The sequence below is a fragment of the Mirounga leonina genome, unplaced genomic scaffold (genome assembly GCF_011800145.1).
Source record: "Mirounga leonina isolate KUSES-001 unplaced genomic scaffold, KU_Mleo_1.0 Mir_125, whole genome shotgun sequence".
NCBI lineage: Eukaryota > Metazoa > Chordata > Mammalia > Carnivora > Phocidae > Mirounga > Mirounga leonina.
Window position 1 is genome coordinate 6,250,783 of NW_023270305.1, and position 24,272 is coordinate 6,275,054.

At 43.2% G+C, this 24,272-nt stretch overlaps 2 protein-coding genes across 7 annotated transcripts in view; one reads left to right on the forward strand and one right to left on the reverse strand.

Annotated features, from left to right (window-relative positions):
* VSNL1 (visinin like 1) overlaps positions 1–3,835 on the forward strand; it is a 100,113-nt gene extending 96,278 nt beyond the window's left edge. The window contains exons 3-4 of one of the 2 annotated variants that reach the window (XM_035000625.1): positions 942–1,157; positions 2,857–3,835. In XM_035000625.1, coding sequence (XP_034856516.1) covers positions 942–1,157; positions 2,857–3,054 — 414 coding nt within the window. In that variant the 3' untranslated portion in view covers positions 3,055–3,835. The remainder of the gene's footprint in view (positions 1–941; positions 1,158–2,856) is intronic. The other variant, XM_035000626.1, reaches the window with a different exon arrangement.
* Positions 3,836–11,192: 7,357 nt separating this feature from the next.
* Positions 11,193–24,272, reverse strand: part of SMC6 (structural maintenance of chromosomes 6) — an 89,900-nt gene continuing 76,820 nt past the window's right edge. For 4 of the 5 annotated variants that reach the window (XM_035000631.1, XM_035000629.1, XM_035000630.1 and 1 more), the window contains 5 exons: positions 22,801–22,926; positions 19,628–19,733; positions 16,090–16,242; positions 12,521–12,618; positions 11,193–11,700 (listed from right to left, as the gene is read on the reverse strand). In XM_035000631.1, coding sequence (XP_034856522.1) covers positions 11,586–11,700; positions 12,521–12,618; positions 16,090–16,242; positions 19,628–19,733; positions 22,801–22,926 — 598 coding nt within the window. In that variant the 3' untranslated portion in view covers positions 11,193–11,585. The remainder of the gene's footprint in view (positions 11,701–12,520; positions 12,619–16,089; positions 16,243–19,627; positions 19,734–22,800; positions 22,927–24,272) is intronic. The other variant, XM_035000632.1, reaches the window with a different exon arrangement.

Consider the following 24,272-nt stretch of genomic DNA (forward strand, 5'->3'; position numbering starts at 1 on the left):
CCCCGGAAGGGAGACAGCCCCAGGTGGGCACAAAGCAGGCCCGCGGCACGGAGGCTGGCCGGCCTGTCCCAGTAACCAGTGACAAAACTTACCAAGGAGCGGGGATACCCGTGACATCCTCAGACACCTGCTTTGGTCTTTGTATTTGCAGGACTGATGCATCCATATCCCCTCTCTGCCTTAAAACAGCACGTGGTTTGTTTTTGCTTTTGGTTTGTGGTTTGGGGCTTGTTTCCACGGTCTTACCTCCTCCAGGGTCTGCTCTTCCTTCTCCTCCTGTGTTCATTCTTTGTCTCCAATGCCACTCTGGCCAACTGTTGGCTCTGAAAAGAAACCTCTTTATAGCTCTTAAAAATAAACCTCGTCATGTTCTATTTTTAATGGGTTTTAAATGTCTGTTCTACAAAAGAAAAGTCCCTGTAAAAAAGAAGAGAGCCAATGGAGCCTCACCCGGGGAGAGGAGTGTGGGCGGGGGCTGGGGAGCCGGGGCAGAGAAAACCAGGTCTGGGCAACCTCGCGCTGGCCCCCCCGGGCGGCGAACCTGGAGGTCCAGAGACGAAGGCGAAGTTCATGGAGCACCGCTCTGCATGGGAGAGAAGTCGGCTCCCTACCTCAGTCCTTGTCCTTGTGGCAGCGAGGGCGGGGAAGCCACGGATGAGGGACCCTAGCTGCGGGCTCAAGGGCCCCGCCACCACGAAGGCCGCATGTCCCAGCCTCATGCACAGGAATGGCCTGATGGGCGCCTGCCTAGGCCTTGAGCACCGCGCCAAACCGCTGTCCAGGCGGGAGGCCTGCCTGCCACCCCTGCGCCCTCGGCGGCCTGGGAGCGCCCGCGGTGCGGTCCCCGGGATGGCGCGGTGGCCTCCCAGGCTTTCCCGGACTCCACCCGGGCCTGAGGTTTTGCGCCTCCCGCCACCTGAACTTGTGTCTTCTGCTCGCAGTTCTTCCCCTACGGCGACGCCTCCAAGTTCGCCCAGCACGCCTTCCGAACCTTTGACAAGAACGGGGACGGCACCATCGACTTCCGAGAGTTCATCTGCGCCCTGTCCATCACCTCGAGGGGCAGCTTCGAGCAGAAGCTGAACTGGGCCTTCAACATGTACGACCTGGACGGCGACGGCAAGATCACGAGGGTGGAGATGCTGGAGATCATAGAGGTGAGGCGGTGGGCCCTCGGGGCGGGGCGGGGCGGGGGGGGGAGTGCCCTCAGGGCGAGGCCGGGGCGGGGCGGGGCGGGGGAACCCCTCGGGGCGGGGCCGGGGGGGAACCTGGGTGGCAGGGCCCGGGCGGGGCCAGGGTCCTAGTGGCCGGGTTGGGGGGCGTTCAGGGCGGGGCGGGGGCCCTCGGGGCAGGGGTGGGTGGGGGAGGGGTGGAGCGTAGAGGGACCTCCGGGCGAGGCCGGGGGGGGGGGGGCCTCGGAGAGGGGTCAGGGGAACCTAGATGGCAGGGGCGGGGGGCTGGGCGGGGGTGGCCTTTGGGGGCGGAGGGCCCTCGGGGCGGGGCCGGGCCGGCGGGGCTTCGGTGGACCTCGCGATGCGGCTGGACTTCGGGACCGGGATGGGACGGGACGGGGCGGGGCGGGCTAGGACCACGGCCGCAGGGCACAGGAGGCAGACCCCCCCAGGAGGAAGCTTCCTGGGGCCTAGGCTGTGGAGACTTCTTTTCTTCCCGGCCTGGAGCCCGGGTAGTTGCATGCCAGGCCGTGAATTCTCCCGACCCCCGTCCCGGGCCTCGGCGCAGCGCTGGGAAAAGTCACAGATCCAAGCCGCTGGGCCCTAACGCTGGGCCCCAAGGATATTATCAGACTCAGTTCTTCTGCCCTTGGTTTAGCTCTGCTCTGCTGGATGTCCCCCCCTTCCTCAAACCAGCTTTCCCCTGGTGGGCATCTTGGCTCCTCTAACTGGCATCTTAAAAACTTTATTGAGTTGTAATTTATAGACCACAGTATGCAGCCATCACCATAATCCAATTTTAGAACATTTTCATTCTCCCTGTAAGACCCCTCCTGCCACCTGCCTGTTCCTATTACAGACTCAGAAGACTCCACTCTTCTTTGTCTCTATGGATTTATGTCTCTGGACATTTCATATAAACAGAATCATACAATATAAATATATGGCTTGTCTGGCTTTTTTTTTTATCTGTGTTGTAGGATTCATCAGTGTTTCGTTCCTTTTTAGTTCTAAAATAGTATTCAATTGCACAGATCTGTCATATTGTTTATCTGTTTACCAGTTGTTGAGTGCTGGTGTTGCTTCCACTCCTTGGCCATTAATAATGCTGCTACGAACATTCACCAGCAGGTCTTGGTATAGATGGGCAATAGAAAGTTTCTATTTAGGAAATTCCCACGTTGAGAATTACTTGTGTACAGCTAATTGAACTGGATAGTCAGAATTCTTTAACTTACAGAGTGCCTGATCCACAGATCTCCCTACACTATCTTCTTTCTGAGCTAAATGTTAGTGGCCCACCTTGCTTGTCTTAACTGACTGTAAGTTCCTTATCAGCTGGGACCACCTTTTCTGTTTTCCTAAATCTACAAGGACTAGTGCTTGGTGACTTTCATCTGCACTTCAAACCCCGAATGTTTAAAACTGAGCTCATCATTTTCCTCCTGAATCTTCTCATCTATTATTCTTGCACCTACCACTGAGGTACTCTTTCTCCCCACTTCCTCCAGCCAGAAACCTGGGAGTCGGATGAAATTCTTTTATGCCCAATTAGTCATAAGACTCACACATATTTGATTATATCACTGTCTTACTTAAAACGACTTTGGAGTCCTTTGAAGTAAATTTAAATTCTTTATCAGATCGTGGGAGAACTTTATGCTCTGTTTCTGGTTTTCCCAAGGCTATCTATAAGATGGTAGGCACCGTGATCATGATGAAAATGAATGAGGACGGCCTCACGCCTGAGCAGCGAGTAGACAAGATTTTCAGCAAGATGGATAAGAACAAAGATGACCAGATTACACTGGATGAATTCAAAGAAGCTGCAAAGAGCGACCCTTCCATTGTATTACTCCTGCAGTGCGACATTCAGAAATGAGCTGAGGTCAACGCTATGGACTGCACAAAAGTCTCAATGTTCCATTCAGTCTGCAGCTATTCTCACACACACACACACACACACACATACACACACACGCACACAGATATTGCTTGGACTACCTATCAATGGACTTGCTTCTTGTGTTTGAAACACTTGTGTGCATGAGAATGTCATTTGCTAATGAATTTTAAAAGCATATATTATAAAACAACCTTCCACAATGTGATATGTGTAACATCATTTCATAAAATCCCTTCTCCCCTCAAGCCTGGACAGAAATGTGCTACAAAGAGTTCTATGGTTTCTTGTTCATGTTTTGCTAATGCTCGTGTCTCCTTGATTACATGTTCGTAGCACTGAGCCCCCCACGGTAATGTAACTTAATATAAGCTGTGTCACCATTCTCCTGTAAAATAGTACTGGACAGGCCCCGGAGGGGCTTCGGCTCCTCTGGGTGGTCCACACCCAAGAGCTTGTATTATCAGTGAAGATAAATGTGCTACATTTGCATGCCTTTTAGGTTTGCCTTAATTCTTACCTCATTTGCATTCTATCAATCTGGAAAGAGCTATGTTGGAATTAATGCAGTATAAAACTTAAAAATCCTGCTAAATGACTCATTAATTAAGTATATCTATCTCTATATACATATACACAAAGATATTATTTATTGAAAGTAAAAAAAGACAAAGCTGGAAGTGTATTGATTTTTGATTGAATTTTCAAAGGCTTCCAAAGAGGTGGCAATAGATGTCCCAAATAAATTTATAACATTTGACTTTTTCCTTCAATTCTTATTTCAGAATTTAAAATCTGATGTTCATAATTATCAAGGGTCAGCTAGCAACAACTTACCTACCCTGAAACACACGTCTTTGGAATTCAGAGAATTAATGACAATGAAAGGGGAAAAAAACAAACAACTTTCCAACTCTTCATCCTGGCCCTCAAAAGAGGGGCAATTAACACGGTATATAAAGTTCAAATAAAACATAAAACTTGTTCATTCTCAAAAATTGCTCATTGTATAAAATTATGTTTCCTCTCAATGTGACTGGGGCTAGCAACACATGACCTTCACCTGCTGTGGAGGACACAGGCAACCAGCCGAGACGTGTCCTCCAAAAGCAGCCCATAGGAAAGAACACTTCTGTCTTTCCAGGTCAAAAGTATACTAGTTATTTTTCTTTTTTTCTTTTTTAGAGAGAGACTGGGGGAGGGGCAGAGGGTGAGAGAGAGAGAATCTTAAGCAGACTCCATGCTGAGTGCAGGGCTCAACGTGGGGCTCAATCTCATAACCCTGAGATCATGACCTGAGCCAAAATCAAGAGTTGGACGTTTAACTGACTGAGCCACCCAGGCGCCCTGCTAGTTGTTATTTTTAATGATGGGACAAAATTCTGACCCTTTGAAGCCTGAGGAAGGCAGGCAGAATTCCCTCAAGAGCTCTAAAGACAGGTTGGTATTTTCAGAACGTATCTAGAGAAGCTCAGTTTTCTTCTACTATGCTGTGCAACAGAACTTTCTATGACGATGGAAAGGTACGTGTCTGCACTGGCTACATGTAACTATTGAGCACTTCAATATGGCTAGTGTGACTGAGGAACCGAATTTTTCATTTTAACTAATTTAAGTTTAGGGTTCCTGGGTGGCGCAGTCAGTTAAGCATCCGACTCTAGACTTCGGCTCAGGTCATGATCTCAGGGTCATGAGAACGAGCCCCGCATTGGGCTCTGAGCTTACCAGGGAGTCTGCTTAAGATGCTCTCTCTCCCTCTCCCTCTGCCCTTCCCCCACCCCCAAAAAATAATAAATGATAATTAATTTAAATTTAATTTGCCACATGTAGTGAATAATTATAGTATCAGACAAGACAGTGCTATGTTATTCACTTTTCATTGAATGCCTTTTTTTTTTTTCCTAAATACTCTTCCTTTGTGTGTCTTAGGATCATTAACTAAGACCAGAGACCAGGGCCTAATGATTCCATGCATCCATTCAACAAGAAGCTGTGAGCAAGCACACCGCACCACAAACACTCAGGACACCGACGGTACCTGAATCACTGATAGAACCATCCCAAGTGGTACTAGAATGTCCTTCATCCCTGTGCTTGGTGAGTCCAGTGTGGGGGCAGGGAGAGATGGGAGAACTTCAGGGCGTCCCGATATTCTCTGCCCCTAAGTGAGGGGGTCAGGGGTGGGGGTGGGGGTGAGGAGCTAGGGAGGCTCCTTAGAATGGTACTCAGTTAAATCAGACTCTGACACTGCATTCATAGCAGATCTTCACTGGTTACCTGTTCTGCACCTAATACCATCCTTTTGCCGGGGCGGCGGGGGGAAGACAGACAATAACCAAACACCACACACACACACACACACACACACACACACACACACACACGATCACCTGTAAGAACAATGAAGAAAAGAACCACAAGCTAAGAAGGATGGGGATGGTAGCGCAAGTGATGGGATGCAGCAGTCTGATTAGATGACATTTGAAGTAAGACCTGAATGAAGGAAGTGAGCCACAAGGATATTCAGGGCAATGATGGGGGGGAACCCCTCCAGCAGACTGACTAGTTCTTTTTTTTTTTTTTAAAGATTGATTTTATTTATTTGAGAGAGAGAGAGAGAGAATGCCCACGAGGTGGGGAGGGCAGAGGGGGAGAGAATCTTCAAGCAGACTCCGCGCTGAGCATGGAGCCTGAGCAGGGCTATTTCCCACAACCCAGGAGATCCCAACCTGAGCTGAAACCAAGAGTTGGATGCTTGACCGACTGAGCCACCCAGGTGCCCCTGACTAGTTCTCTTCATAAATAAAATGTAGAGATTGGGCCAGCAAGTGAGCCCGGCGCTGGTAGTGTAGACCGGTACTGTGGGTATGCTGGAGAGGGGTCCAGCGGCCCTTGGCTAGAGGAAGTGTGCATGGGCCCTCGGAGGCCGCACTCCCGCTTCCGGGTGTGCCGCCTGCCCCAAGAAGCTCTCACAGAGGGCCCTGAGGGGACGTGTCCCAAGGTGTCTGTGACGGTGTTTGTGGGAACTGCAGGCAATCTGCTGGTTCATTACGAGAGGAACAGGTAAGTAAAATGTGGTCAGTGCTTCTTATGCATACCACACATTGGCTGGAGGCAAGGGACTGATGCACACACAGCAACGTGGACACAACTTTATTTTTTTTAAGATTTTCTTTATTTGAGAGAGAGAGGGAGAGGGAGAGAGCACACGAGAGTGGGGAGGGCCAGAGGGAGAGGGAGAAGCAGGCCTCCCACTGAGTAGGGAGCCGGATGCGGGGCTCGATCCCACGACCCTGGGATCATGACCTGAGCCAAAGGCAGCTGCTCAACTAACTGAGCCACCCAGGCACCCCAGACATAACTCTTTTATTATTTATTTTATTATTATTATTATTTTTAAAGATTTTATTTATTTATTTGACAGAGAGAGACACAGCGAGAGAGGGAACACAAGCAGGGGGAGTGGGAGAGGGAGAAGCAGGCTTCCCGCCGAGCAAGGAGCCCGATGCGGTCTCGATCCCAGGACCCTGGGACCATGACCTGAGCCGAAGGCAGATGCTTAAGGACTGAGCCACCCAGGCGCCCTGGACATAACTCTTTTATTTATTTTATTATTATTATTATTTTTAAAGATTTTATTTATTTATTTGACAGAGAGACACAGCGAGAGAGGGAACACAAGCAGGGGGAGTGGGAGAGGGAGAAGCAGGCTTCCCGCGGAGCAGGGAGCCCGATGCGAGCTCGATCCCAGGACCCTGGGACCATGACCTGAGCCAAAGGCAGACGCTTAAGGACTGAGCCACCCAGGCGCCCCGGACATAACTCTTAAATGCCGAATGGGGAAAATAGAAACAAAATCTTATGCACGGTATAATATATATAAATGAAAAACTCATTCTCACAGAAATGTAAGAACACCGAAGTCATGTAAAACTAAAGGAAATAATCACATCAGAAGAGTTTCTGGGGGTGGGTCGTAATGGGAGTGGTTCAGTTCCTAGTGCTCCACGCTAACTCCTCCCCCAAACTTAGTGGCTAAAAAGAGAAACAATCCTTTTGTTATTTCCACGGTTTCTGTGGGTCAGGAGTTGGTGAGAGGTTCGTGCGGCTGCTTCTGGCTCGGGGTCTCTCCGGTGGTTGCAGCGCTAGGGTAGCTGGAGCTGCGGCGGGCTCTGGCGGCATCTCTCTTCCTGTGGTCTCAGGGCCCCTCCCCCGGGGCCAGTTTGGGCTTCTTCACAGGATGGTGGCCACAACACACATGGATTTTTTTTTTTTTAAGATTTCTTTATTCATTTGACAGAGAGAGCGCGAGCGAGCACAAACAGGGGGAGCGGCAGGCAGAGGGAGAGGGAGAAGCAGGCTCCCCACTGAGCAGAGAGCCCGACATGGGGCTCGGGATCCCAGACCCTGGGACACCCAGCCGACTGAGCCCCCCAGGCGCCCCAGGGCTCACGACTTTCATGGTGGTTCAGGCTCCGGCACAAGAGTCCTGCAGAGGTGTTGGAGGTTTCATAGATTTTTCTGACCTGACCTCAGAAGTCAGGAAATATCACTTGCATAGCATTTTATTGATGACAAGACAGTCACAGACCCATCCATATTCAAGGGAATTAGATTCCAAGTCTTGCTTTTTACAAGGGATTCCTATTGCTTGAAGACTTCGTATTTCCTGTAATTCACTCATTCAGGATCAGTCTCTGGATGAACAATATGAACTTCTATCTTAAAGAGGCCAGATGCTTCTCTCCTCCACATGGTTGGAACTCATGTCAAGAAGTAAAACACATGCTTAAACAGATGTCTTCAGAGAGCCTAAAGGCAAAGGGTGTGTAGGGGAATAGCAAGAAACTGATAGTCAATTAGAGCTCTAAATAAAATAACATAAGGTTCCCTGAGGTCCCTTCTTGTAAGCAATTAAGTTTCTCCAATATTTTGGGCACACAATTCGGATTTTCCGCAGCATCTTGCAGGTGAAATGTAATTTTCAGGCTCTTCAAGTCACTTTAGTGTTTTCCATTCTTACACTCACCAGTGTGACATTACTCATCAAGTACCAGTATGCTTGCCTCCGCCTCTGCATCTTCCCTGTGAATGGCACACTCATTCCGACAGTTTTCAGGCCCCAGGCCAATTATTCTTGATTCCTCCCTCACAACTCCAGAGGGAAATCGCAAATCCCACTGCCTCGTTTCCCACTTGAACACTTCTCCCTCCTTACTTTGGCCCAAGTCACCATGACTTCTTACCTGGACCACAGCCAAAGCTTGCTTTCATTCACCATACTCTAATCCTAACCTATTCCCACAGCAGCCAGAGAAATTATTTGAATATGTTGACTATACCAGGTTGGAAAACTAGTTACTAGATGTCAAATGATCCCGCTTCCTTCTGCCTACCTCTGCACCTCATCCCCTTTGTTTACTAAGTAAGCTCTGCCAACATGGGCCTCATGATTCCTGGACGTGAAGTCCATTCTCACCTACGGCCTTTGCACTCATGTTCTCTGCTTGGAACCCTTGCTCCAGGTCTTCCCATAGCTCGTTCTTGCTCATTTCAGCTCTGCTTAGATATTACCTTCTGCAAAGTCTTCCTTCAACACTGCTTCTGAGACACCACCCCCTCCACTTAACTCCTGACCCTGCTAAATTTATTACACATAGCAATTACTGTTCTCTGGAATCATATACAGTGGATGTTCCCCTGAACTAGAATTTTAGCTCCCCAAGGGCAGATTTGGTATTACTCACAGTAGTATTCCCCGTGCTTTAAATTGTTGCAAACACGCACACGGCAGGAACTTCATCATTTTTGAATGAATCTCTATATTCTTATACTTGAGAAAATCAGGCAGCAACAGCCCTCTTAAGCTTGCTGATCAGTGAGTATTCTCAGGCCACATTAGTTTGTATGGAATCTATCCAGATGCCCCAGCCAAGATTCAAGAGGTTAGGTATCAATATTATAAATAATCAAGAAAATTCCATTTGCTGACTCAAAGAAATAGCTAATTTATATCCACATTACTTTACCACTCTTTAAAGAACAAAAGGTATTCCTATTAAATAATATTTTGATGCATCTTCCAGTCCACAGTCACTTAGTTCAAGTCATAAGATACCAGTTACTGTTTGAACTTTTAGAACACTAAGCTTCAAACCAATTCTCTGGAAAATCTGAGTTAGTCAAAGTATAGGCAACCATGTTGATGTATAAAAAAGTCCTAAGTCTAACCAGAATGTCACTGACTCGGGACATGATAACCGGGACTAATTCACAGGAATCTGGATCACTTTGGTCTCCATCACGGCTGGCAACACTTCTGATCCAGCTCGTGTTCCAGACAACAGTTATTTACTCAGAACTGAAGCATTTTGGTCTCTGGACATCTTGAAGATGTGTGAAGGTGAAGGGTTAGGAGGGAAGCAGCCCTTGAGGATGGGATGGAGAAGCGAAAATACTTAAGGAAGAAGAAGGCAGTGCGCCTGAATCTTGATTACCAACTTGAGTCTATTATTTATATCTTGGTTTACTACAACTCATTACCTTTGTCATTTTGAGAATGATCTTAATCATGTCCACCCCATGGATTTGAGAGGATAGGATTGAAGAGTCCAAGGGAGCATGTGCCCCTTGTTTCCTGGGATCTCATTACTCAGCTCAGTCCTGATGATAAACCAGGGGCTGGGGAACACTCTGTATGATGTAGTGAAGTCACTCAATACAAACATTTAAAGTTTCATTTTTAGAAGTTATACGTATTTAAAAAAAAAAAACTTTTTTCTTCTTTTATTCTAATTAATGTTACTATTAATTAGAACATTAATTGAAGATATTTTCACTTATGATAGTTGAAACCAAAACTTTGTGAGGCTAAAGCGATGAATAATCGACTCTTAACAAAAGATATTCGGATACCTGAGGATTATATTTCCCATTCTGTATTCAGAACCATTAACATTCAAAAACTATCATAAAGATTCAGACACTAAAATTATTTAGCTAATATAAGTTTATGCATTTGGTATATTTTTTATTTGAAAAAGCACATGTATGTTAAAAAATAGTTTTGTTACAAACGAGTCATAAACATACCTTTAAAAGGTCAGACTTTGCATGGGTGTGGGGGGATGTTTATTAACTTTCGGCATACATTTCCTCTTTCTGTAAATTCTTAGGTTAGAAAAGCACAGACTCTGGACTTCTCATTTGCCAACTGATCTCACTTTAAGGTTAATCAAACTCCCTCCCCTCTACTAAAATAAAAAACAAAATCCAGTTTTTCTCAGTATCCACAAAAGTGTTGCTGCTTCTAAAATACTGCTTTTTTTCTTAAAATACTTCCTTTTCAATTACATAAGTATTTATTGCTAGCAATACAGGGAATGCTTCTTGGGTATCCACGTCTGTCTTAAAAACCTAGCACTTACCCTAATATCAAAGAGAATATAGGCAGGAGTCTTATTCATGCCTTCTTCAAAAAACAAAAAAAAGTCAGTAACTACCACTTCTTACAATATGCTATATTTTATCATTCTACGAAGCACACTCTTAAACAACCCTAAAATCAGGACGTGTCTTTAATGGCACGGATGTCAGCTCACCATCAACACGCTGGCCTCTGGCTCTGCGCTGCTTTCCTGCCCCAGGGGGAGCCCCACTTTTCCCAGCCCTTCTCCCCAGCCTGGGTCCTCTCAGCTGAGCCCAAGCTGAGCAGGAGCTGAGCCAAAGCGCTGGCCCAGCAACAGAGGGGTTTGAGGCCAGACAAGTACCTGTAGTGTGTGACCCAGGCTGCACGACACTTAAAGGACTGAGAAAGGCACTGGTCAGAGCTGGTGGTGCTCTGGTGCTCCTTCAAAGTGCCACACGGACAGCATCCTAAATTTGAGTGAAATACAATAATTAAAAGTACAGCCCAAATCTATCGTCGTATCTTTGATGATAAAAAATGACCTGTGCAGGAATTCTGAGCAGTGTTTGGGAGTCCTGTGCAGGTCCCTCATAATTAAGCAAGAGAGACAATAAATGCACTGCAAACTGGTCCCCGTCCACAGACCACCTGTGCACCCCCAACCCCTGTAATGAGAATGTGATTCTCTGGAAAACAAAACTAAATATAATCAGGTGCTCAAACTTTTATTTTAACTCTTACAAAATACCATAGAAATGAACCCAAACTAAACAGATATGTACATGTACATATGTACAAAATTTTACTTCTGAAAAACAATCTATAAAAGTAGATGGTTAAAAAAAACGAACTTAAAAAAGATTTAAAACCAATACTATGAAATTAATTTCCTCAAAGTAAAGTAACAGAAATTTTAAATTGCCGGTTGTAGTAGGCTTTCTAGACTTATTTACATATTTTATTGGGGCCAGAAATATAAAGGAGTTTCTTTTATTTTAGATTATCTTCAGTTTCATTTTATTTCATTACATACTCCTGAATCTTTTTCCCTTTACAAGTCCTTCAACATGAGGACACGGCGGAGGCCATAGGAAGTTACAGATCAACTTCGGTCATCTTCTTCCTCTTGACCCACAGGTCGGAAAGGCAATGTAGTTTGTCCTCTTTCAGGGTCAGACATTCGAAGGATTCTAATCAGTTTACTTGATGGAAGTGAACTAGAGGAAGCAAAATTAATTACTCAGATTACGAGGAAAATGTTTTCACATTAAAAAAAATTCTAATACTCCCTCATGAAAACACCAGTCTACTGCATCTGCTACTGTGGGATATGCTGACTATCTGGAGTTCTAGGAGAAATATAATTTGCAATAAAGAAATCATTTGTTTTCATTTTTAAAAATTAACTTCCTGCTAAATGAGGTAGGCTTTCAGTTTAGAAGAAAAAGAAAATGAGGAGATTTATATACCAACTATTTCTAATTCTTATTCTTGTCCAGCCAAGAAGCAGTTACCTGAATATTCCCAATCACATACTTCCATCCCCACAGGATCAAGTGACCACTGTAGAGGCAGAATATCAACACTAAATGACACATGCCTGACACCTTGTAAGTACCCAAAACCTGCTGACTGACTGCAGAACAGAGCTCTTTTAGAAAGATTAGAAGCAGTAAGTCACCAGGAGAAGAGCCAAGACTAGGGAAATCATGAATTGTGTCTTTAGTCTAAACAGAATTACCAAAATGACTTTACTAGTTGGTCATGATAACCACGAAGAAACAGAGTCAAAATAGAAATAGTAACAAGTCAATAATCAAATTCACATCAACTTGCTTCTGTTATGGAAGGGAGATAACACAAACAAAATTTTAAATATCTAAAAAGGAAAAATTACCTTAGATCTGACGTTGGAACTGATTTTCTTTTTATTGGTGATTTATGTATTTGCATTTAAAAAATTAAGATTATAAGAGACTTATTTCCCCCTTTTATATATTTGATGTATATATTCACAGAAGAATTTTTAAAAGTTACCTCATGCTTTGAGGGGTAAGCAAGATAAACTGTCTGAAACGCTGGGAATCTGCCATCTTGAGTATCATGTCCATTGCAATCCTCCGGTTAACCATGTCCTGAAGAACAAAGTGAGGATCACTATTGCATCAGTCATATTCCTGCAAAAGCAGCATTCTGCTGGCTGTTACAAGCCCCTGCATTTTTATCCAGGGATCACCTACTACTTTATCTGTGATGCCTAACTATTCACACAGGGAAAGATAATATCCAAAACTATTAGAGGAAAATAACTGAATATATGTATTTTCCAGGTAATTTCTACAGTCAGATTATTTGTAAGTATAGCTCCCTCCCTCAAATATACTTAGCAATTAAAGTAATCTGTAGGGGCACCTGGGTGGCTCAGTCATTAAGCGTCTGCCTTTGGCTCAGGTCTTGATCCCAGGGTCCTGGGATCGAGCCCCGCATCGGGAGCCTGCTCCTCCCTCTCCCACTCCCCCTGCTTGTGTTCCCTCTCTCGCTGTGTCTCTCTCTGTCAAATAAATAAATAAAACCTTTAAAAAAATAAAGTAATCTGCAAATATTCCAAAGACACAACTAAATGTTAGAGAATGAATCTAATTTGGACAGTAATAATAATTAATCCCTCAGGAGAACAATATCAAAAGTGACAGCTATAAAGTATTAATTCTCTCAAAATTTCCCTCCGTGATCAAGATGTTTTAAAACCTCTGCCCCTACCCTATCACTTTCTACAATGCGTACAATGTGAACCAATTTATTTATATTCTTTTTTTTTTTTTTTTAAGATTTCATTTATTTATTTGACAGAGAGAGAGAGAGAGAGCACAAGCAGGGGGAGAGGCAGGCAGAGGGACAGGGAGAAACAGACTCCCCGCTAAGCAGGGAGCCCGACTCAGGGCTCCATCCCAGGACTCTGGGATCATGACCTGAGCCGAAGGCAGATGCTTAACTGACTGAGCCACCCAGGCGCCCTGAACCAATTTAAATTTAGAAACCAGTTCCTCGATTTAATCTTTAAAAGAAGTTAAATAGCATATCAGTGTATAGAAAAACAATGCTTCATTATAACAGGTTTTGAAACGAAATTAAACTGTGGGCTTACATTTTCTGAGTTCAAATAACAGAGAAAGAAAAAATCAAAGTACCTTGAAAACTGAAAAGTGGAAAACATAACCAAATGCGTTTATAGGCATATATTTTTAAAGGTCTATTTGAAACTTTATGTGGCAGTACAGCATGGTGGTTAAGAACACACTGTTTTGGAGGCAGACCAACATCCTGGTGATATTGCTCAATGGCTTGTATTTTATAAATTCTTCCCTCTGGCATATCTGTAAAGCAATCTAACTTAAAGTTAACAAAAATAACGAGAGCTTGCACAAGCAGATGCTGTCCTTTCAAAACACTGCCCCGGGGAGGCCTATCATTTAATAACAAAGCTGCCAAACCACCAAAATATATTTGTTTCTGATTGGTTTTCAGAACTTGGGCACATTTTTCTGAATAATTCCAATGGGGCAAAATGCCATTCGGATTAAGAACCTCTAAGTTTCTGAAAGAGAAAGAAGTTATTCAGAATTAAATCTGACAAATAAGATGGGTGATAAGACTGCAAAATGGCATTTCAAACAAAATGAGTGCCTGGTAAGAACAATCCTCTCCTGCGATTTGTGAATTAGCTCTGAAGCCAATTCTCAGAGAATTTCTAACCAATCACAGCAATGGTATCAAGGGGAAAAATGACACTGAGGATTATACAGGACTCACAGGTATAAACTGCATGAACGAGCACTTTGTAGTACTTATTATGGGCTAGGCATCAGGTAGGTAAAAATATCAAGACATAGTTGGTAACTTCACAACGAAAATGTATAGAATACGTAATAGTACAATGTATGTAATATAAAATTACATAATATATTTGATATTATAACATATAAAAATACTAGTATGAGCTGGTGTAGGATGGTGCCAAGGGAGCTCTGAGAGGTTCCTAAATCCTGCCTGGTGGTCACAAAGGCTCTGTAAAGGTCACATCCGAACGAGGTCTGGAAAGATGAGTGGGATTCTGACATACACAAAGAAGGGCACAACAAGAAGAGGCGCAGTGTTTGGAAAATCACAAGTAGCTTGCAAGGGATAGCCACAGAAGGGGGAGATGCTACATCACAAAGGGTCTCAGCTACCCAAAGAATTAAACTTTCATCCCAGATAAGATAATTCACCACCTCAGAGTTCTAAACAAGTAAGTGCCCATGATCAGATTCATTTTAGAAATATAAACCTGGCAAAACAGTGAGGGAGGGACTAAAGAATAAGGAAGACTAAAGTCCGGGAGTCTGGACAGGAGGCGGTTCCAACAGGCAGGGGAGGAGACAGAGACAAGCTAACAGGAAGGAACAGAGACTCGGAAGGTCAGGCGTGATGGGCAAGTAAAAAGGGAGGGAGGATCACAGATACATCAAAGGTCTGGCAGTGCGAGGTAACAGGGTAGGTAACAGCAATGTGCCAGCAATCAAAGTAGCAGATTCAGGAAAAGGAAGAGGCTCTGAGTGGAAGACTTGCTGAGTTTGAGGCCTGGCTGTGCCTGATGACGTCTAACAGTGGTTGGGCATATGAGTCTGGAGTGCAAGAGAGGTGTCAGGGTGAGACACTCAGATGTGCTGGGATCCACATGCAGGTGGTAGTGTTGGGGACTCTGTGTGTGTGTGTGTGTGTATGTGGTGTGTGTGTTTAGTGTGTAGGTGTACGTAGGGTATGGCATCCAGGAAAATCAACAACAGTATAAAAAACAAAGAGGGCCTCACACATTTAAGGGCAATGGCATTAGGCGAGGCAGCACTAGAACCAGAAAAGAGGAGAGCAGAAACTGGCAAGAAGACATATTATAGGAGACGGAGGATAGGTCTCTGGTACCAAATACTTCAAAGAATTAAAATAATACTAAAAGTTCATCGATGATCTTTGCTAAACAAGTTTTACTAGAGTATTCTAGTCTAAACCCAGATTACAGTGGGTTTAAGAAAGTATAAGGCGTGAAGAAGTACACAGCATGGTTAACGGCTGGCTGGTGAAGGCTCACTCGGTCTCCACCATCTTCAGTGCATTTACATGTAAGACTGGAGCATCTCACCATAACCCTAGGAGGTAGGAAAGATTAATGAGGCTATTTTATGCATGAAGAAACCGAGGCCCAAAGTTCTCTGCGGAAGTAGTGGCAGAGGTTAGGTCTCAATCCCAGGTTATGATTTCCAAGTCAAATGTTCCTGCCCCTTGTGTGGCATCTGCTGCTCTTCCGATCCAAGCGAGGCTAAGGAAATGCTTCCCGTTGCGAAAATGCAAGGTGGAGACAGGCTAGGGAAGAGGCGGAAGCCCAGGACGGGGTCCCCAGGGTAGCAGGGAGAGCACCAGAACTCTTAGTTCTTCCCTACCACCTCTCATGGACTAAAGTGTCAGGGCAGGATCCCTTCTCTTGGGGGTAAAACTAAAGAAAGAATTGCTTCCTTTCAAAATACACATTTCCAACAGCAACAAAAATTTGAGAATTCAAAATTTAACACTACCATGTAGACATCAAACTCATCCAGGCATCTGAAAGGAGACTCAGCAATGGACCATAGAGAAAGAATGAAGCAAACTGTGGAAAAAGAACGTTCTCCTCCGGATAAGGCTCTCATGTCGTTGAAAGCAGCTCTGTTTCCCTCTCCAGGCTGAACCTTGAGTGAGTTAAAAAACAAAGTGGAGCAAAAATCAGACTAAATTCTTTACGAAAAGGCTGGCTAGCATTAGAAAAGAATGGGTTTACAGTAAAAAAAAAAAAAAAAAAAAGAATAAAATCATTTAGTGATTTAGTGATATGGAAATGACATCTATTTAACAATATTAACTCTGATCCATGAATGTGGGCTATCTTCCCATTTATTTGTGTCTTCTTCAATTTCCTTCATCAATGTCTTATAGTTTTCAGTGTACTGATCCTTCACCTCCTTGGTTAAATTTATTCCTAAGTACTTTATTATTTTCGATGCTACTGTGAATGAGATTGCTTGCTTTTTCTTTTTTCAAGCACTGCTAAGCGCTAAGACAATCTTTTGTTACTTGAATTACAGTGACATCTAGTGGTTAAGTTGCTTTAAAGGTAATTACTGAACGTCAAAAAGACAACAGGACCAACTTCAAGAGGCTCACGCTGGTCCAGGATGAACAGCAGCAACAAACTGAAACGTGTAAAATCTCTTTCAAAAATTCCTCTTAATAAGGGCTCAGAGGGACAATAAAAAAGAAATTAATAAAATTAATAACAAACTCTTTCACACAATATCCTGGGGAGACAGTATAAGATAACATTAGAAGGAATTCTATTTCATTTGGACAGAATTTCAGACATACATATATACCCATAAGGTGGAAAAATGGGGTACCATCAGCTTGTCTACCATAAAGTTTTACCACATGTGTTTTAGCAGACACATAACTTCACTTATTTTTCACACCCACTATTTGAAAATTATGTGCCTCTCAAGTAGCATTCATTTAGGAAAGGGTTATAAAAAATTCTGAATTTAAACATACACTGAAATTTTTATCATCCATAAGTCTGAATCTGTGAGAATCCAAATGAAAAAGCAACTAAGTAGTAAAAAGCCAAACCAAGCCAACCAACCAAAAAACTACTCCACAAAAAAGCAAGAACTAAGTAACAGGATGTGGTCCTTTGCTCCAAAATTGCATTTTGTATCGATCTAATAAATGAAGCCCTAGACTAATTGTGGAGATCTAAATTTCACCCCTATTATTAAATTATCATGGGACTTTGGTCTCAGTTTATTTATTTGTAAAACAAAGACTAGAGAACTAAAGGATCCTTAAAACAGTAATATTCTTTTTGAATAACAGGGGTGATAATGTCAGAAGGGCTAGCTTCGGTTGTCCTGTACAGTTAGCTCTGGGGATAAATTATCCAAACACTCCTAATATTTTCTTCTTTTTTTCATTTTCATTAGAGTATAATTCATATACAGCAAGGAAGATAAAGCTTAAGTGTTCAGCTCAATTACCTGGGTAATTACTCAGATCAAGACACGGAACATTCCTAGTGTCTCAGCAGATTCCGTGTTCTCTCCCCGTCACTACAAAACCCAAATGGTAACAACTATTCTGACTTTAATCATCACCATTTAATCGGGTGAATTTTTATCAGTTTTTTGAAGAGTTTTTAAGAGTGGATTGCTTTCATGAACACTGCCAGACAGGTTTCCAAATTAGTTCCACACCCTCACCAACACGAGACGTTATCGGTGTTGCTCATTTTGGTCACACTGGTAGCAGTATGATCGTCATCTATTATGGTATATATTCTTATTTTTCTTTTTTCTTTCTTTTTTTTTTTTTTAAGAGAGGGAGAGAGGGGAGAGGCTGAGGGAAAGGGAGAGAGAGAATCCTAGCAGACTATCCATGCAGAGCGTGGAGCTGGACATGGGGCTCGATCTCACAACCCTGAGATCATGACCTGAGCTGAAATCAAGAGTCAGACGCTTAACTGACTGAGCCACCCAGGCACCTCAAATTCGTATTTTTCTTTTTTCTTTTTTGAATTTTATTTATTTTATTATTTTTTTAAGATTTTATTTATTTATTTGACAGAGAGAGACACAGTGAGAGAGGGAACACAAGCAGGGGGAGTGGGAGAGGGAGAAGCAGGCAACCTGCTGAGCAGGTAGCCCGATGTGGGGCTCGATTCCAGGACCCTGGGATCATGACCTGAGCCGAAGGCAGACGCTTAACCGACTGAGCCACCCAGGTGCCCCCAAATTCGTATTTTTCTGATGAATAATGATACTAAGCACTTTTTTCAGGTACTTATTCACCACTTGGATACTTTATGAAGTTCCTCTTTAAGCATTTTGACCATTTTTAAATGCATCATCATTCTTTATTATTTCTTAAAAAATTTAGATGAGTCTTGTGTATATGTACCGTAAATTATCATTTATTCTAAGTATTAAAATGAAGTATAAAACTTATGACAACTAAGAGCAGTAAGCAATTACTTAAAAGTTTTGCCCCAGGGGCGCCTGGGTGGCTCAGTCGTTAAAGTCTGCTTTCGGCTCAGGTCATGATCCCAGGGTCCTGGGATGGAGCCCTGTATCCGGCTCCCTGCTCAGCAGGAAGCCTGCTTCTCCCTCTCCCACTCCCCCTGCTTGTGTTCCCTCTCTCACTGTGTGTCTCTCTCTGTCAAATAAATAAATAAAATCTTAAAAAAATAAAAAAATAAAAAATAAAATAAAAATTTTGCCCCAATTGTTTAGAGTGGGTGGTTGCTCTTGACCACCTGAACACATAATTTTTTTTTTTTTTTAAAGATTTTATTTATTTATTTGACAAAGACAGAGACAGCGAGAGCAGGAACACAAGCAGGGGGAGTGGGAGAGGGAGAAGCAGGCTTCCCACCAAGCAGGGAGCCTGATCTGGGACTCGATCCCAGGACCCTGGGATCATGACCTGAGTCGAAGGCGGACGCTTAACGACTGAGCCACCCAGGTGCCCCTGAACACATAATTTTTAATGCTATCTCCCTTACTCCCTCTTTCAATGCATACGACCATGAAAGAATCCACAAACACAGACTCTACAAGTTAAATATGGTGGCTTTGTTTTTTCAAAAGAGGCTGTATCTACAGATACCTTCAGAAATACATGCAAAGACAATTACAAGGGATAGAACATTCTTCTGAGAAATCCTTTCTTGGTTTCCTATAGTGACTTCCAGAGTCTATGGACTTTCTCTAATATCCCACATAAATTAAAATGCTAGATGAATTTTAAAAAGAAAGCTGTGGAGTGGAAAGAGGGTAAACATTTGTCACTGAAAATAAAATTCCTGGTCATCTTCTTGGTGGTTGTTGGGGGGGGGGTACAATGGCAGCGTTAGCCAATGAGATCTATTTAATTTTCAACACTCTGGCAAATACTAGCCTTGACTTAAAAGTAAGTTCTTTTGCTTTTCAAAGACAACAGATTAAAGCTTATCAATGTATTATCAAAAGAAATGCAGCAGCTAATTCTCCTAATAATTAGCATACGAAGAGTTAAGACACTTACTGATATGCTCAGAGTTTCATTCTTGTGGTCAAAATTCATCTTTCCACAATAAGCCCGCTGAGACAATAGGTTGTCAAAGTACAATTTGCATCGTAAAGTCAAACACCTTGGAATAAAGAAATGGGGCACATTAAAAAGGATATAAAAATATAAAAACTGTATATTCAGCATGATCTTTAAACCAGCATGTAAGACCAGAGAGAAATATGCCAAAATGTTAACACGGGTTGCCCATTTAATAGGTAGGATTTTAAGATTTTTCCCCCCATCTTTATATTTTGTGTCCCCACATTTTTACCACCTCATTTCCTTTTATAATAAACAAACATCATAGAATGAAAAATGATGCTATCCCACATTTAATATATTCTGTTACATTACAATCCGTCCATATGAATATATCAATCAATTCAAGCAATTTATATGAGGCATCACCCTAATACGGAAGACATAAATCTTGTCCTTGAGATTAAACTCTAGTAGTCTGTTAAGATAATAAATAAATGGCCTATTCATTTGCATATCTCCTCTCAATTTATAGAGACATTAAGGGTGAGGGCAATCTCTTAATCGTTCTATACCGATAATGCCTTACCCACAGCCTGGCACAATGCAAACTCCATCTATCACATGGCATTCCACTGTAAGGAGGACCTTTCCCTTCTTCCTCAGTTATTTATTTATTTATTTATTCACTTTTCTATTGATCAGGATGGAGTCACAGATTCTTATTTTATTCACGGGGTTACCATCCATTCCTGCCTCACACAGGCCCAGGTTTGGCCAGTGGGAGCCTCTTCAGGCTGCCTCTTACGTCCTTTTATCATGACTCCCCGTTTCTTCCGAGCACTTCTTTACTTCCTGGCATAGCAAGAGGCCCAGCTGTACCTTCTCTGCCCAGCTCTGGAATCCAGCCATTTCTCCAAGAGGGGTAATGGTATTTGGAAAATAAGATCTAGATGAGAGAAGACTTTTTTCTTAACATCTTTGCTTCTTAATGGGCCTATGGTTCATTTCTTCAGAGTAACTATCATTTATTATTATCCTTCCTAATTCCCTTGCTAAAATACGTTAAATCTCCGCCCCAGGAAACACTGAGAGCTTGAGCTTTCTTTTGTGACACAGCAACCACAGCTAGCCGGTTTTCAGAATTTTCTGTTAACTTTTCTTTCTTTCACTATTGGTAAGTATTCTTCAATTGCTTCCATACACGGGATGTCTTAAGAGAGACTGTCCTCATAAAATGGCAAGGTTCTCCAGTGTAAAGAGATAAACAATTTAAAAAATTTGATCATTCTTATTCTACTCCTAAGACTGGGTAAAAAAGACAAAATATGTCAGTGGCGAAGAAACATATCAAGGTAATAAACTGTAAGATGAGTACCTTTACAGAAAATATTTTGAATATAAATTTCCTGGTAAGAATATAAACACAAACCCTACTGCTTCTGAAAAAGATGTAGAAATAGGCATTGGATATAGTCTTTTTTTTTTTTTTTAAGATTTTATTTATTTATTTGACAGAGAGAGACACAGTGAGAGAGGGAACACAAGCAGGGGGAGTGGGAGAGGGAGAAGCAGGCTTCCCGCAGAGCAGGGAGCCCGATGCGGGGCTCGATCCCAGGACCCTGGTATTGTGACCTGAGCCGAAGGCAGACACTTAACGCCTGAGCCACCCAGGCGCCCCGGCATTGGATATAGTCTTAGCCTGACACACCCAAAACACTGCACGGAATAAATGAAACAAGTTTTCAGACTGGGCATCGGACAGTACAGGCAATTCCAGTCAAAATGATCCCTTAAAATACGGGAAACAAATGAATTGAGCCTAACAGATGTCACACATCACTATTTACAGAAAGAGTAAAGGGGAGTGGAAACCCAGCCTGAAGGTCTCCCTGTTACAGAAGACAGAGCTGGGCATCTGGGGAGGCCAAGCTGCTCCAGGTCTCAAAGCCTAGAGTGCAGCACAGGGGGGACTCCAGAGCACAGGCAGAGGGCGCCGCAAGTCTCAAGCTGAGAACTCTCTCTGCCTGTGTGAAGCTGCAGCAACAAACATCCCCAAACCGCAGAAGCAATCCCCGCAGGGCACCTGGAGCCAGGAACGGTCCCAGTTCCCACAGGCAGAAGCCTTCTAACTCACAAGGTATCAGTGGAGTACCCCGAGGGCATTGCTGATCCTGGACCAGCTGCTCAGGTCCCACTTGATGAAACGTACAAGTAGCCTCAAAAGGATAAAAATAAATCCCACATAAGTGAAGTCCTATTAACATGCTTACAAAACTGAAGCACACATTTCAAAAACTAACCTACGGTTTAGTTAAGGAATATGACCAAACATGCAAAGCCTACTTTTCTTTATGGAATTAACTGAATTTCCTCATAAATACTAGATATATTTTTTTTAATTCTCTAGTCTTAGGATTATAGAGTTTCGGGTATGAATACAGGTCAAAAGCAGGTCATTGAGGGAATGCCAGTGGGGAAAACAGGGGTTAAGTGCAAAGACTAGGACAGCTCTGGCTCCAAGTAGGTCAAGGGCTATCCCTACCTATCAACTGACCTCTGGTTTATTTCTGTTGTTTGTAATTTTCACTGGGGTCAATCTATCCCTGAGAATATGAATATTTCTGGGCACATATAATACCCAGTGTCTCTGATCTTGTGTTCATTCTTTCAACCAATATATATCAACTTTCTACTACATTTCAGGTACTGGAGACACAGCAGTAAACAAATCAGAGTCTACACCCACGGAGCCACACCGTTCCATTAGATCATAAACCGAGATACTACCTCCACAGGTCCCGTCAAAACCTTTTATCCCTTACGAGCATGCAATGTCCAAGAGCGCAAGAGGCTGTTTTAAAGCCAGTGAGCTCCCACTGAAAGGACCTATGTAAGCGGAGACGGAACAGCCATCTCCGAGCTACCTAGTAAAGGGTATCTGATGGAGCAGAAAAACTGGATAAGCTTGCTTTAAAACTCCCTTCCAATCCAGGATTCTCTGATTAAATGACAGGACCCTAAATACCGCCCAATTAAGGAAAGCAGTTCTTCTTTAACTGAATCATGTGAAGTTCTTTCAATTTAATATTCTTATTTATAAGGGATAATGCGAAAACAAAATATGAAAATGTGAGATACGTGGTAATATTTTTAAATGCACTTACCTTCTAAATTGTTGATATGTTTTGTATCGGTGAGTCATTATTTCTTCCAGCAATTTAATAAACCTTTTTAAAGTCCTTACTTTATTATCCAGATCAAGATAGGTTTCTCTTGCTTCTTGATACTGCCTGTTTTATGAACAAAATATTAAGTTAGCAAGTGTCATTCAAAGAAACATAAAGAAAAGTAAAATCTCAAATATATTTTTTGGGGAAGAAGGGAGAATGCAGGGAGTGCCAAGGGGCTCAGAAATAGCAGGTGTCCTGTTTCTAGGCAAACTATACTCCCAGAATGAGCACGTGCTGCCCCAAAGGGGAAGAGCTGTACGCAGGGCTGGGCAGGAGAAAAGTCCAGGCCCTGGAGAAGGCAGAGGAAGTACATGAGGAAAGTGCCCAGGGGCGGGGGGGGGGGGGGGAGAGAAGATCTTAGAAATGCCAGCAAATATACACCTTCTACAAGTGAAGGGATCACATTGGAAGGCAAGAAATGCTTCCCTTAGTGACAGAGGCCAGTGCAAGAACAGAGGAACACAGGGTGAGCATTAGGTCTGCCAACCCCAGCCTGAACAAGACAAGGTCAAAGAGGCAGAGAAGGCCGGGTCCCGCAGAAGTGTTATTACAGAGGGCAACAGCTCACTGGTAGAACAGAGGAGAGAAGGTTCTTGACCGAGTCTGAAAGGCAAGCTTGGCCAAGGCTCCACAGCTCCCCACCCCAAGCTTATTCAAATGCCCAGTCCAGGAAAATCCACGCAAAAAATGAACAACACAAAAGGTACAAGTAGTCTCCACATACAGATATTAATGGAAATAGGCTTGGGAAAGAGCAGCACGGCACCCCCTAGAGACAAAGAAAACTCATCAGAACAACGTGGTTACAAACCCGATGAAAACTGTAACTGAAAAACCATGAATTAAGACAGAACATGACATAGTGCTACCAGGAAGAGACGCCTCAAAACAGAAATAAAAGAACTGAAAGAATAGATAAATCAAAGAACTCAGAGAACAGATAGGTAAACAACAGAAGGTGATAACCAGGTAAGAGGAGGCGGCGAGTAGGAACCTGCAGAACCCAAGCGGGGGCGGGGGGGGGGGGTTGGACCAAAAAGAACAAAGATATGAAGACGGAGTGAGGCGATGATGCACAAGGGAAGAGAGACAACGCAGAAAACACTGACAGACAGAGAGATCAGAAATGAGAACAGCAAAAACATGGGGAGAAAGATAACACGGTAGACAAAGTAACTAGAAGACAAAGGACATACTACACGTGTGCAACGAAGGCCTACACAAAACCAACTAAACAGCACAGCGAATATGTAAAAGTAAAACACAAACAAGAAATTTTAAGAAATAAGATAAAGCTACAGATTAAAAAAACACAGTGTACACCAAGGAAGAAAGATCACGGAATCTGACATTCTGGACACATTACAGCACTCATCATAAAACAGATGGTCAAGGGAAAAAGAATG